Source organism: Piliocolobus tephrosceles, chromosome 18 (genome assembly GCF_002776525.5).
Source record: "Piliocolobus tephrosceles isolate RC106 chromosome 18, ASM277652v3, whole genome shotgun sequence".
Taxonomy (NCBI): Eukaryota; Metazoa; Chordata; class Mammalia; order Primates; family Cercopithecidae; genus Piliocolobus; species Piliocolobus tephrosceles.
In genome coordinates this window covers 35234746-35249462 of record NC_045451.1, presented here as the reverse complement: position 1 = coordinate 35249462, position 14717 = coordinate 35234746, and the positions used below count along the sequence as shown (strand labels likewise).

At 42.2% G+C, this 14717-nt stretch overlaps 1 protein-coding gene across 3 annotated transcripts in view; it reads left to right on the top strand.

The window, feature by feature from the left end:
* The window catches only part of KATNAL2 (katanin catalytic subunit A1 like 2), a 91124-nt gene that overhangs the window by 45447 nt on the left and 30960 nt on the right, over window positions 1-14717 (top strand). For all 3 annotated transcript variants that reach the window (XM_023207596.1, XM_031934497.1, XM_031934498.1), the window contains 7 exons: window positions 1209-1326; window positions 2523-2621; window positions 5915-6013; window positions 6227-6304; window positions 9834-9932; window positions 12037-12100; window positions 12302-12420. In XM_023207596.1, coding sequence (XP_023063364.1) covers window positions 1213-1326; window positions 2523-2621; window positions 5915-6013; window positions 6227-6304; window positions 9834-9932; window positions 12037-12100; window positions 12302-12420 — 672 coding nt within the window. In that variant the 5' untranslated portion in view covers window positions 1209-1212. The remainder of the gene's footprint in view (window positions 1-1208; window positions 1327-2522; window positions 2622-5914; window positions 6014-6226; window positions 6305-9833; window positions 9933-12036; window positions 12101-12301; window positions 12421-14717) is intronic.

Genomic DNA, 14717 nt, shown 5'->3' with positions numbered 1-14717 from the left:
CACCTCTCATGATGCTCTCCCCAGTGAGACCAACACTCACAGATGTGTCACCATGTGGACATTGGTGGTATTGTCGACATGGGTGGTCTTACTGGCTAAATAGCTGTGCATTTATATTAGACATGAACATTTATTATCCCCATAAAGAAAGGAAGTTGAAATAGCAGCTCTCTGAGATCATTCGGAACACAGAGAGACTTGCTTCTAATGAACCTTCTGCAAATGCATCTCACATATAGCGACAAAAGGGCTAGGAGAACTTAGAAACAATGTGGGAGTTCATGTTCTGCCCCCAAAGCTAGTCCTGTCTCTCTCTGGTGGCATCTTCTACAGAAACATATGGATATTCCAATACTGAATTTTATATCTAATTATGAGAATGTAGTGAAAAAAGTGATTTGATCTTTCTATGGTTATATAACATATATACAGTCATACTACATATATAACTATGTATACAGTAAATGCATATACTCTTGTGACCACAGTTACAGCCACTGGCAAGCTACCTTTGCCCCTTCTCAGTCAAATTCTCCCCATCTCCATCAGAGTTAGCTACTCTTCTGACTTCCAGCCCCATCAGTTTGTTTTGTCTGAAGTAAACAATTGTTGATGAAAATTTGTTTGGCAAATATGATTGGGCTGGGACAACATTGATGAGAGGAAGTTTGTTTTCCTTCCATAATCCCCTTTTGATGTTTATTACTCATAACATGCTGAGATGTATTTTAAGTAGACAGGGTACATCCAGGGCACTGGATTAAAACCATGGGCCAATCCCTGAATTTCCTACTGTTTCTTAGTTTGAATGGGAGGACTCCTTTCTGTCACACACCTTTCTCCTGGTCTAATGCTGCTTTTAAGGAAGGTGGAAGGAACAACGGAAAAATACTTGTAAAGAAATGTGTTCTTAAGAACTAAAGCTATTTGCAGAAGGGCCGAAGCTATGTGGTGTGAAAGGGAAATGAAGAGGGTGAGTTGAGGGGCTCCAGGAAGGGATCTTGGAAGAACCCCGTGAGTAGCCTGGAAGGAGTTAGGGCCAGGATGAACCTGGTGGGTGGATCGCATAGGTGGAAGGGCCCTATAGTGGCCACCTGCATATCTTTCAATAGCTTTCTTAAATGTGCTATTCTTAAGAATAGTTGTTTAACTACCTCAAATTAAGTGGCTAGAATAATTTCTTCCAAGGTCTTTGTTCCCTCCCTTAGGGTGATGAACGACAGTTGCCAAAATCTTCCCAAGATTAATCAGCAGAGGCCCTGGTCCAAAACCACGGTGGGGAAGACAGGAGACACCAAATCTCTCAATAAGGAGCATCCTAATCAGGTCAGGATGGCTTGGCTTGACTTTGTGAATAGCACACTTGGCTGAAAAATAGCCCTATGAAAAAAGTCACATTTATTTATTTTTTGAGGACCTACGCTTTTAAAATTGCTGTGTGATCTAATTGAATTGTAGGTTTTCTTCCAGTACACTGGACTCAAACCATGGACAAATCCCTGGATTTCCTAATGTTTCTGAACATGAACAGGAGGACTTTTTTCTCCTTCAAGTCTTTCCCCCCATCTGGGTGCTGGGCAATGGGCCAAGGTGGGGCCGGGGCCCAGTCAGAGCAAGAGGGCCTGGTTGCTGTGGAGCTTGATCTTCCCATCTGAGGTAACTGTTACCTGAGGTAACTGAGCTAACCCAGATGGCAGGTCTTCTTGTCCCAGAGCACATTGCTGGGTTCCTAAGTGTAGGCCAGGCATAGCCTACACTACACTTCAGGTGTGGCTGGGTCTGAAGGTCTCCTACTGGACTTCTCCAAATCGCACATGGTCAGCCCTCACCTCAGACCTTCACCCTGGACTTTCTGGGGGCCAAGAAGGGCAGCAAGGAGAGAACCCAGCAAGTGAGTGAAGTAAATGGCTCCTGATTCACGAGACTCATGTCCAGAACCTTCTTAATTAGGACAAAACATCCCAGGTTTCAAAGGAAAGAGGACCAATGGAAACTGAGAAAAGGAATTTAAAAAATTAATGTCAAATAATGGAAAGGAATAATCATAATACCCGATTGGTCAAAAGGATTCTCTCCCCCTCTCTACAGTTCTGGCTGCTACAGCCTGATTCAGGTGGAAGAGAGGTGAAGGTGGGGCAGGATGAGTCCCATGGGAGGCTGGTTGACTCTGCTGTATCTCCAAACTCAGTCACTCCTGGCCAAAATCACCCCTGATCACAGGAGAGAAGACAAGTCAGCAAAAGGGGATGGGTTGAGGCACAACTGTTTCCTCCATTTGGAAAAGCTGCTCGGGGCCCATGGCCTGGCATCTTCTCGGTCTTCCAGGGACAACTCCTTCCACATAGTGCAGGCAGACAGCTAACTCATCTTCCTGGTCTGCACAAAAGTGGCTAAAACATGTGCACGTCGCATTTACAGAATTGCTCTCCAGCATTGGACTTTGCATGATGGAGTGGGCAGGTACAGCCAGCATCTCTCCATGGCTGCTCACAGCCAATGTGTCCTTGTCTGTCTTTCTTCAGGAGGTAGTTAATAACACTCGCCTGGAGAGTGCCAACTTCGGCCTAAATATATCAAGAATCGGTAAAGACAGTGGAGAGGAAAATGCCCACCCACGAAGAGTAAGTGAAACTCACAAACCTAACACTGAAAGGGGTAATTTCTTTTTCCTTTTAAACATGAAAACAAAAAAACATTATTTTTGTCAAACAGGAAAGTTAAGATGTGATTTTTGAAGGTTGGTTGTGAGGTAAATGGAGAAGAGGGTTAGAAAATGGGTTCTTCTTTGGAATCTCCTTTCTGAATGAATGGGCTGGCATGAACTGCCCCATCTCTAAGGAACTCAGTTTCTACATTTGTAAATTGAGGGGCCTGGAAGAGATTGTCTCTAGTGTTCCCATCAGCTTAAAAATTCTGTAATAACAATGACAAACATTGGCATGATCATCCTGCATCGTTCTTATCATTTTTTTATTTTAAGAGACAGAGCTTGCTCTGTCACCCAGGCTGGAGTGCAAAGGTGCAATCATGGCTTACTGCAGCCTAGGAGTCCTGGGCTCAAAGAATCCTCTTGCCTCAGCCTCCCACGTAGCTAGTACTACAGGCATGCACCACAACATCCAGCTAATTTTTTAAATTCGTCTAGAGATGGGGTCTCACTCTGTTACCCAGGGTGGTTTCAAACTTCCAGCCTCAAGGAGTCCTCCTGTCTGGACCTCCCAGAGTGCTAGGACAGCTGCATTATTTAGTGAGTTGGAAACACATACTCATTCTGCTCTGCCCTGTCAGTGGCATTTGATTAGTGGTGTCATCTTTCTCCTTGGAGGGATGGCTCCTGGTCTAAACGTAATTTCATGTGGACCATGAAACCTCAGTTGATATAGGGTTGATTTTGTCCTTGATAGATATTTCTACCTTTTTCATAATGAATCTCATGCCTGGATTTTAAATAATAACGTCTTAAGCAGAAAAGACCCAGATCGGGTGGATGCAGTCAAAAGGTACATTAAAACATGTAATTTGGAAATGAACAGCACCATATTGCTCTTGGTCATACTCTCCAAGGTTGTAGTTCTTTAAGCTTCTTCTTTCTTTCTTCAGCCAAGTGCTCAAACCTCTGGTGTGCTGACTTAGTTCCGGCCAGCTCCTAGAAAAACTGAACTCTGTGTGTGTGAATTTGGAGGGGTGACTGGAGCATCTCCCTGAAAATGAAGGGCAGTGACCTCACTGGCCTGAACTGACTCTGTGTAAGGGCCTCACTTACATGGTAATTGCTGGAGATGATATCATGGGAATCAACGCCTCCCTTGGAAAAACGTCTCCTTGTTCACTTTCACTGCTTCTGTTGTGTTTTCAGTCACCTTTGCCTAGCTATTTTGTGGCAACATTGAAATGAATGGATGTTTTTGATTGGGTCACAAGGAAGGGACCATTTAACCCAGCACTTAACCTTTGAAGTAGTCTGACTATAAATCCTCTTACCAGCAGAAATGTCCTCAGGGCACAATGTAGATGGCTTTCTCCCTAGCATTTCATTTGTCCATAGGTTGCCTGAGGGTATATGGCCTGGGGCCAATCTCAGAAAACCCCAGGTCTGTCATTTCCATGTTAGTACCTGTGTTTGTCTGTTTTACATTGCTATAAAGGAATACCTGAGGCTGAGTAGTTTATAATGAAGAGAGATTTATTTGACTCATAGTCCTATTCGGCACTGGGATCTGCTCAGCTTCTGGTGAGGCCTCAGGAAGCTTTTACTCATGGCGGAAGGCAAGGGGACCTGGCATGTCACATGGCAAGAGAGGGAACAAGAAGGGAGGGAGATGACCGGCTCTTTTAAACAACCAGGTCCCTCGTGAACTAATAGAGCGAGAACTCACTAGTTACAGTGGTTAGAGCACCAAGCCTTTCATGAGAGTTCCTCCCCAATGACCCAAACACCTCCCACCAGGCCCACCTGCAACACTGGGGATCACATTTCAATGTGAGATTTGGAGGGGGCACACATCCTTACTATATCAGAATCCAAGCTTTAGGACACTCTCCCTACAAATTTAGTAGGTATGTTGTTCTTGAGGGCTAAGCTTCAGAGTCAGCCTGTCTAGATTCAAAACCCGGCTCAGATGCTCCCCCACTGTGTAACTTTGGGCAAATTGTTTTATAATCTCTCCAAGCCTCATTTCTCTCAGCTGTAAGATGGAAATAATCACAGTGCCCACTGTAAGTCTCATGATGAAAGGAGAGACTTGGCGCAGCGCCTAGCACATAATAAACACTCCATAAATGTTAACTACTATTGTTGTTTTATTTTTTGGTGCATCCTTGCTTTTTCCTTCCTACCTCTAGGGGGGACAAGGTGATATTGGAAGGATCGTGGGTTGGGAGACAGATTAAGTGAGTTTAAATCCTGGCCTTAAGCCATTTATTAGCTGTGTGGCTCTGGGCAAATCACTTAACCTCTCTGGACTTACTCCCAATCTATGAAGCCAGGATGTCACTCCTGACTAACAGAAGTGTTATAAGAATTAGAAATAGGCTGGGTATGCTGGCTCACACCTGTAATCCCAGCCCTTTGGGAGGCTAAGGTGGGAGGATAACTTGAGGTCAGGAGTTGGAAACCAGCCTGGGCAACATAACAGGACCCCATTTCTACAAAATAATAATAATAATAATAATTAGAAATTAGCCAAGAGTAGTGGCACACACCTGTAGTCCCAGCTCCTCGGGAGGCTGAGGTGGGAGGATCCCTTGAGCCCAGAAGTTTAAGGCTGCAGTGAGCTCTGAGTATGCCACTGCATGACGGAGTGAGATCCTGTCTGTCTCTTAAAGGAAAAAAAAAAAAAAGGATTAGAAATAATCCTCACGGGATATGGAGAAAAGGGAACTCATACATTGTTGGTGGAAATTAAATTAATTCCACTTATACCCAATAAATTTATACAAATTATATACAAAAATAACAAAAAAGAAATAGTTCTCACAAAGAACCTTGCACACTTATTTTGTACAGCACTCTATTGAGTGGTGAACGTGTATCACAATCCATAGACAGGAACTCTTATTACTGTTGTGCCAATGAGTTGTTTCTGCGTGTGTAATATTTTAAAAGGATAAGACCATACAGGGGAAGTTAACACATAAGGAAGGAAGCAGATGGTCTGTGTCAGGAACTGAGAAATACTCATGAATTTTTATTCAAATCCACTTCATTCTGGAAAATGTACTCACAATTTTTTAAGGTGCTCCAACTTGAGGAAATCATCATGTTTAATACTAGTGCTGGTTCTTTTTAAAGCTTAACTTGAAGTTTGCCCTAATACTAGGGTATATAAATGTGTCTTGGTTTAATGAAACTGAGTTATTAAGAAGAGTATTCTCTTATGTTCTAATGGCATAAACAGCCTTTCCTCCCCTTCAGGGCCAAATCATTGACTTCCGAGGGCTGCTCACAGATGCCATCAAGGGAGCAACCAGTGAACTTGCCTTGAACACCTTCGACCATAATCCAGACCCCTCAGTAAGTGGCAAAGATGTGACATTCATCTCACAAATTGCCAACATCCAGATGAACTCTGGAAATATAATTTTGAGTACAGTGAAACCTTGAGATCAAGTCAAAGGCTGTAGCCACCTGCCATCGTTTGTTTCACCGAGACCTGTGCGTGCCCGGGGTTTCTTCCTAAATTGTGAAGCAATATTGTGATGTGAGCCTTTCCACTCCTCTCATCAGGAACGACTGCTGAAACCTCTGAGTGCATTTATTGGCATGAACAGTGAGATGCGAGAATTGGCAGCGGTGGTGAGCCGGGTAAGATCTGATATTCAATTCACAAATTTACGGAGGCGGGCTGGGGCTTCTGGAGCTTTGTGGCTGCTGCTTTTATTAATAACAATAAATATGATCATTTATTTATAAGGTGCCCCCATTTGCGAAGGCACTCATATTGTTTAGAGGCACAATAATGCATGATAAATAAATTATAGAATCATAAAATTACAATATAAAAAGCCCACCATCTCATGATAGAGGCCAAGAAAACCGAGAGAGAAAAAGACTTAGGAATGAAGGGACAGGTGAAAGGTTTAATAGCAGAGCCAAGAGTCAAGGAAAGAAAGCCTCTTAAAGAAGAAAAAAGTATGTCTGCATCTGGTTTAAAAAGTCAGAGCCCAGAAATACAGATGTCAGAAGTCTGATGATATCATCATTGAAAATCTCCATGAAAAACACAATTAGCAGGAAAGACTTTACCATCCAGACTACGGACTTTTCCAGCTTGCACTATGGAAGCAGAAGGCAGTGAAGAATAGGCTTTGGAATTAACCGACCTGCCTTTGATTTCTAGATCCTTCTCTTGCTAGCTGTGTGACATTGGGCAAGTTCCTAGAAAATAAAATAGACCCCTGAGTTACAGGATATTTTCCTAATTTCTAATGCTTCATATTTAATTGAAGACTTCAGGCTCAGAGGAGTGTATAAAATGATCCCCCAAATTCACAGCTCCTCTGAAAAGCTAAGGGCTCCTGAGCTGTCTCTGTTCAGCTCAGCAGTTTTTTCCTGTACGCCTCTTATGTGTCAGGTATGTGCTGCGGGCTGGAGACACAAAGGTGAATGAGTCAGAGCACAGTCGTTGCCCTCACGAGTTTCTCATCCCAGGGCAAGGTGCACTTTGAGAGCATGAAGGAGGGAGGGGTGGGGAAAGTGTTAGGAAAGAAGATAGGAAATCGCTAAGGGAAAAAGTGAAAGAGGGAGGCTAGGAGCTATTCTGGGCATAGGCAATCCATGAGAAATTGCAGGTTGTGCACATTTCCCATGGGCCACCTAAGAAGCAGGGAGTGATGGGGAACCGGTAGAGAGAGGCAGGGCTCCTGAGGAAGGGTGCGGTGAATAGTACCCAGGGCTGACAACATGCGTATAGAAGAGGGGACGTTAGAAAGGCATCCGTCAGAGGATGGGATCATCCATGTGCTTGTGGATGGCTTGTTCTATGACAGGGAGGTAAATGAATAGCAAAGAAAAGGAGATGGGGAGACCATCTATGAGGTTTTTACCAGTGAGAGGGGATGAGGGACTGAGCCAGGCTGCAATAACCCCAAATTAATAGTGTCATTACCATTTTTGCAAAAGGGTAACATGACTATAAGGATAGAACTAGAGAGTGGAAGTGGCCTGAGATGATTCCATCTGGAATCCTTTCTATAGTAGCATGGGAGGTAGAAACCCTGCTGCTGCCTGAATGCTTACAGTGACAGACAGCTCACCACCTCATGAGGTAGTCCTGCTGAATTCTGACTGATGATAACTTTGGATTGATATAAGGAGAAACTGTCAGTTGGGAAATTAAACATTACCTTGTGGAACTCAACTCTAGAAGAGGGCAAGAAATACTGCTGTTATCTATGGATGCCTTGAATACCTAGGTAAATGAATTTTCCTTGTGTTCCAAGATTTCCCTAAGAAAGGACGGTAATAAGAATGTGAATGGCTGGTGGGTCTGCATGTAGATCCAGGCTCTCAAGACAGAGTAAGGAAGACTGAGTCCTTTCACTATCATTCCATCCAATAATGGATTCTATATATCATGCATGACCAAAGCACTTGTATAAATACTTTCTCTAGACAAGGTGCAGTAGCTGGCACCTATAATCCTAGCACTTTGGGAGACTGAGGCGGGTAGATCACTTGAGGTCAGGAGTTTGAGACCAGCCTGGCCAACATGGCAAAAACCCATCTCTACTGAAAATACAGAACATTAGCTGGGCATGGTGGTGCGTGCTGGTAGTCCTAGCTACCTGGGAGGCTGAGGCATGAGAATTGCTTGAACCTGGGAGGCAGAGGTTGCTGCACTGTAGCCTGGATGACAGAGTGAGAATCCATCTCAGAAAAAACAAACAAACAAACAAACAGGAAATTTCTCTAATAAAAGTGAAAGTTGGCTGGGTGCTCACACCCGGGTGAGCACACCTGTAATCTCCTGTAACACTTTGGGAGGCCGAGGCAGAAGGATCACTAGTCCTTGCCCTCAAGAGTTTCTCATCCCAGGGGCAAGGTGCACTTTGAGAGCATGAAGGAGGGAGGGATGGGGAAAGTGTTAGGAAAGAAGATAGGAGATCGCTAAGGGAAAAAGTGGAAGTTTGGATTATCTCCATAATCCAAACATAAAGTGGAATGACATTATTGGACTTGATGCAGCCAAGCAGTTAGTCAAAGAAGCTGTTGTGTTGAGGCTGAGGTGCGAGGATTACTCGAGCCCAGTAGGTTGAGGCTGCAGTGAGTGGTGATCATGCCACTGCCCTCCAGCCTGGGCTACAGAACGAGACCCTGTTTGAAGAAAAATTAAGAATAAAAATGAACTTCCTATAGTGGAGGGAACTGGATGGGTGGGGAGCCGGAGTAGGCACAAACATCTCACCAGCATTTAAAAAATGTATTTGTATTTTTGGACCATGTGCACATATTACTTATTAAAAATTATATAAATATAAGAATAGATTCAGATTTTTTCTGTAGTCACTCAGAATGACTTTGGAAAGAAGGTTTTTCAGGCTTTTTTTGATGAAACACTCTAGATATTCAGTTTGCCTGAAACAGCTCCTACTGAGAAAAGCCCCTTAGTGACTGCTCCCAGGCGTCTGGTGAAATTGAAGTTTGGAAACTGTAAATTAGTTATCAGTAAAAGCCACCTTAATTGATTACCCTAGATGGTTGCTACAGGGCTCTACTATAAGAGGGGAAAAACTGCAGTTTCACCCAGTTGTTGGCTTCCTTGAATTTTGTAGAAGCAATTGCTCCTACTGGAAGTAGGGAATGATCGCTAGGAAAAAAAGAGAAATTGGTTTCAGAGGAGCATTATCTCTTTTATGCAATAAATTAAGAAAGTGTTTGCGAGATCAAGGAACAAGAACAAGGCCAGGCACTGGCTAGGAACTATGTTGCACAGTAAAACCTAATGTAAGTTGAAGGCATATGCTGTAGCTTCTTTAATTATGGTTATAAATCGGTATGGTTTGCTATTGACTGAAAACAGGTAGAGTCCATTGTTAGGATATTTTTTTTTTCTCCCTGAAAAGTACCATACTGTGTTATCAATGTCTTCTTCAGGGAAAATCATTGAATATTTTCATGGCATGCCTTTGGTGAACTAACCCAAAATTACAATGTATATATATGTGTGTGTGTGTGTGTGTGTGTGTGTGTGTGTGTGTGTGTAAAATATGAACAGCTTTTATCACCAGCACTTTATATCCTATTGTAAGTCAAGTATTCTGCTGCTCCCAAGTTTATTACAGCTGTAGAGGACAACATCAGTTTTAACAAAATGATCAAATGTGCATTGCAGGACATTTATCTCCATAATCCAAACATAAAGTGGAATGACATTATTGGACTTGATGCAGCCAAGCAGTTAGTCAAAGAAGCTGTTGTGTATCCTATAAGGGTAAGGACGGGAAGCCTCTTGGGGGTTATTTCTGTTCACTATCCATTGGACAAGCTGTATGTCACACACCTATCAGAAAGGGAAGGGCAGGATGATTTTCTGTCCACACGTTAACTTTTTGTTTGTGTCACAACACTTTCTCAACCCTGGAGCACCAAAGCCTGGTCCATTCTAGATCATTTAAAATCATGTTACATATTAGTTCAAGACAGGTGTCTGAGCTAAGTGAAACTTTAAGATCTAAGACTATAGTATACATAATTTGTCAGATCGATTCAAATTAGCCTGCTCCCTTAAAAATATTCTTATTGTTGTAGAAATACCTCTGGTAGGGGAGAGTCTCTCACTTTGTTTCCACAGATCCTTCCTTTACACTCCCCCCCTCCACCTACCCTCCCCAGGATCATCTGGGGCTTTGCTTCTGGGTGGTTGTGAAGACTGAACAGCCCCTTCCAGGGCAGTGACCAGCAAAGCCAGCCTGTTGTGCTCATTACTTATTACTGACAAATCTCTGTGCAGTTTACAAACTGGGTAGAAAAATAGAAAAACAATACTCTCCATGTTTGATTTACAAATGGGGTGATGAAGAGCTAAGTGAAAACTTAGCTTTTGTTGTATAACAGACCACCCCACAACTTAGTGCCTTAAGACAACAATTTATTTGTTTGTAATTCTGTGGGTAGGCAGTTGGAGCTGGGCTCAGCTGGGCTGGCTCATCTCTTTTCCATGTGGTATTCTTGACTGGGCTCAATCACAGGTCTGAGCCATCAGTCAGAGTAGCAGAAAAGATGGAGAGACTGAAAAGGCTGGGACAAGCACTACAGCCAAGGTGTCTCTCCATGTGACCTCTCATCCTCTAGCAGGAAAGCCCAGTCCTGTTCACATGGTGGCAGTGGGTTCCCAGAAAGAGGCAGGAAAGGGAAAGTTCTAATTCACAAGCATCTTTCATGCCTCGTATATTTTTTTGCTAGTCTTATATTTTCAAATCTCTTACATTTGCTAATGTCCCACTAGCCAAAGTCACAAGACCAGGCCCAGATTCAAATATTGGAGAAATAGGCTCCACTCCTTGGTGGAATACAAATAATTTATGGCCATTTTCTGTAATTTCCTGCTGTCAGGATTTTGAATTTATTTTATTGAATAACCTATTTAGTCTTACCACTGAGCCCATGTGGCCCCTGATTTTTGGATGCTTTCCTCTAAGGAGACAAAAATCAATACATTTGGATTCTCTTTTCCCCCCTTCCTTTCTGTGTTCAGACTTAGGAGTAAGAAATACACTGGTGTTTAGAATTAATAGAAGTTTACTCACCTTTTCCTCTAAGTGGAACTATAGCATAAAACTTTTAAAAAGGATAGAACATCTCATTGAAATTCCCTGGATTTGTTCTCTCCATGGCATTCATTACAAGCTCCAAATGCGTTGAGATTTGACGTCAGGATTAGCAAGAAACTAATAGCTAGTTGTAATTTTACTAATATTCCTTGCCACACCCCTCTCCCCTATTCTTTACCAACCCTTGCCACTAACCTTCCCCAGATTGTTTGAATTTGAACTAATAGGCGCGAGACTTCCTTGAAGGCTACGCATGTCCTGTTCAGAGTTGGTGTCTTAATGCGTTTGCCCCTGAATATTCCCAACTTCCAAAACAGGTTTCACCATAGCTCTGTACTTTATTCGAATAAACCTTTACTAATTGGTTCTAGTATGTATTTTAAAGTTCATAACTGCTTTACAACATTCAAAAGATTGCCAAATGCTCTCCATATAGAAGTTTGGGGAAAATGATGTTATGCATGTAAGAAATAACTGTTTAACAGAGAGGAAGAGTACCTACATATACCTTTCCTTTCCTTAAAAAATTGCTCTTTTAAAAAATCACAAAAATTAAGTCAGGCATTCTAATCGAGCGTGAAAATAAAATTGGGATGAATAAGATCTGTTTATTTAGGTCAGAAGCAGACAACCTTAAGCAAAAAAAGGAGACCTGAATCTTAGAGCTGTGCTGCTTTCACTCCAGCTTTCCTGGCTTGTCTGTGCTGAGAGTATGCAGGCTGATGTGTCAGCACCAAACCTCATCCTTGTTCCTTGTTTCCATAGTATCCACAGCTATTTACAGGAATTCTTTCCCCCTGGAAAGGACTACTGCTGTACGGCCCTCCAGGTAAACACAGCGTCCTATTTTGATGTTGGTGTTAAGTGTGTGTGCAGAGGATGAGTTGTCCCTTCTGTCCTCACTTCAGGACCGGGGCACATGAGAGCTGAGCAGTCACTTCCTTCCTTATGTATGAAACTGACTTCTGTCTATAAGCAGGGGGATGATGGAGTTGAAATGCCTGCTCATCTTTTACATGTCTCTCTTTAGGTACAGGAAAGACTTTACTGGCCAAAGCTGTGGCCACTGAGTGTAAAACAACCTTCTTTAACATTTCTGCATCCACCATTGTCAGCAAATGGAGAGGGGATTCAGAAAAACTCATTCGGGTAGGAATTCTTAATTTTGTTTTTAAAAATAAGTTCTAGTGTAATACGGTGGTACAAAATGATGTCAGAGCTTCTTTGCTTTTAGGTGATTTTATGTTAGATTCAATCCTGGATCTTGATTACCAGTAGCTTGGGAAATGGATTGACTATTATGTGTGGAAGTTAATTGTGCCCCCATCAGCAAAACATGATCTCCCTTCCTTTGGGAATTTGATCAACAGCTCTTTTTTGATTCATGCAATTTAGGCATGAAAGCTGGGGGAAAAACATCTCTGACGTGGCATATTTTTCTTCATTCAAGAAACATTTATTATTCAACATGTACACTATATTTGGTTAACATTTATTGAGAGGCTACTACTGTATGTTAGTCCCTATGCTAGATACTCTAAGAAAGAATCAAGAAACTTTAAACTTAATTATTCTTTCAGATGTTCTGAGCACCTTTGCTTCCATAGTGCCCATAGCCTGTAAGATTTTTTGCTTTCTTTTTTTTTTTTTTCAGACGAAGTCTCGCTCTTGTCCCCCAGGCTGGAGTGCAATGGCGCCATCTTGGCTCACTGCAACCTCCGCCTTCCAGGTTCAAGCGATTCTCCTGCCTCAGCCTCCCAAGTAGCTGGGATTACAGGTGCCTGCCACCATGCCCAGCTAATTTTTTTTTTTTGTATTTTTAGTAGAGACAGGGTTTCACCATGTTGGCCAGGCTGGTCTCGAACTCCTGACCTCAGGTGATCCGCCCGCCTCAGCCTCCCAAAGTGCTGGGATTACAGGCGTCAGCCACTGCGCCCAGCGATTTTTTGCTTTCTTTCAGAGGTTGTTTCCATCTTTACAATATCACATTTATAGTTGATGTTATATTTTATATTATAAAATTGTACTGAATCTTCCAGTGACATTAAGAGCACTTCCACTTATGGTTTAGGTCCTAGTGTAAGAAAGGTCCTTCTTTGAAAACCTGTTAAACTATCACACTCTGTAGAATGGCAGATATGTACTCAATATAAGTGAATATAAAATATTACATATTTTCTGAAAAGTGATTAACAAGTTATGCTTAAATTACATTCCCTTAGATGACTCTTTCAAAATATGATGGCCTATTTGGAAATCATAATAGAATATGTTTAAAGGACTGACTTACCTAAAATAACCTATTATCTATTACGTTGATATCATTTTCAAGTTGCTGCAAATATGTAAGCTTATATAAATTCTTGTTACCCATTCAAGATGGTAATTTGTGGAAACCTACGTTGATATCTTCTATTTCTTTGTTCTTCATCTTGCGTGTAACTCAGTGCCAGTTCCGAAGTGGGCCTTGAATTTAGCTACACTTACAGTTATGGCTCCATGTGATTTTAGTTAGCTGGAGGTTCAGTTACGGTTGGCCCTTGAACAACACTTGGCCCTTCAACTGCATGGGTCTAATTATATGGGGAAATTTTTCAACAAAATACATATTCACAGGATGCAAAACCCGCGTATATGTGGGTTTCCCAGGATAAACTGTGGGACTCCCCCAGTAGCTGAGACTATAGGCACATACCATCAAGCCCAGCTAATTTCTGTATTTTTTGTAGAAACCAGGTTTCACCATGTTGCCCAGGCTCCTCTTGAACTCTTGGGCTCAAGCAATCCTCCTGCCTCGGGCTCCCAAAATGCTGGGATTACAGGCATGAGCCACCATGCCTAGCTTCTCCCTGCCTTTCTAAATACAAGTAGGAACATACTATATGTTCCTTTTTGTACCTGGCTGTTCCCCCAACTTAATATGCACAGATTTTGGTACAGGGAAGAGTGTCGGGAGGAACAGGGAGAGGATCTGCAACCAATCTCTTCCATATGCCTAGAGACGACTGTAGCTGAAATTCATCTAACTAGAATTCTTGTCACCCTGAAGTCTTTTTTTTTTTTTTTTTAACATGTCATTTCTATATGCTGAATAACAACAAACTGTTAAAAGATACCATTCAGAATTAGTTTAGGTTCATCTCCTGTCATGAAAAGTGGTGTTTAGAACCACGAGCACAAGACACTGCAAGGTGCACAAAGGAGGATGACATACTCAGGACAGGACTTACCTAGGCAGAAGAAGAAACTCAAAAAGTTTATAGTATTCCTAATAAAGACTGAAGTTACATGAATTTTCTGGTTTAATGTCGAATAACCAGAAAAGTCAATTAACAAGAATTCTCCATCCTCTGTGAGCATTGTATTCACTTAAAGTTTTCCTCTGGTTCAGTATTATTTTGTTAAGATTCTAAGAGTGAAGAAAAATCCCGGTGGAGTGGGAGCAA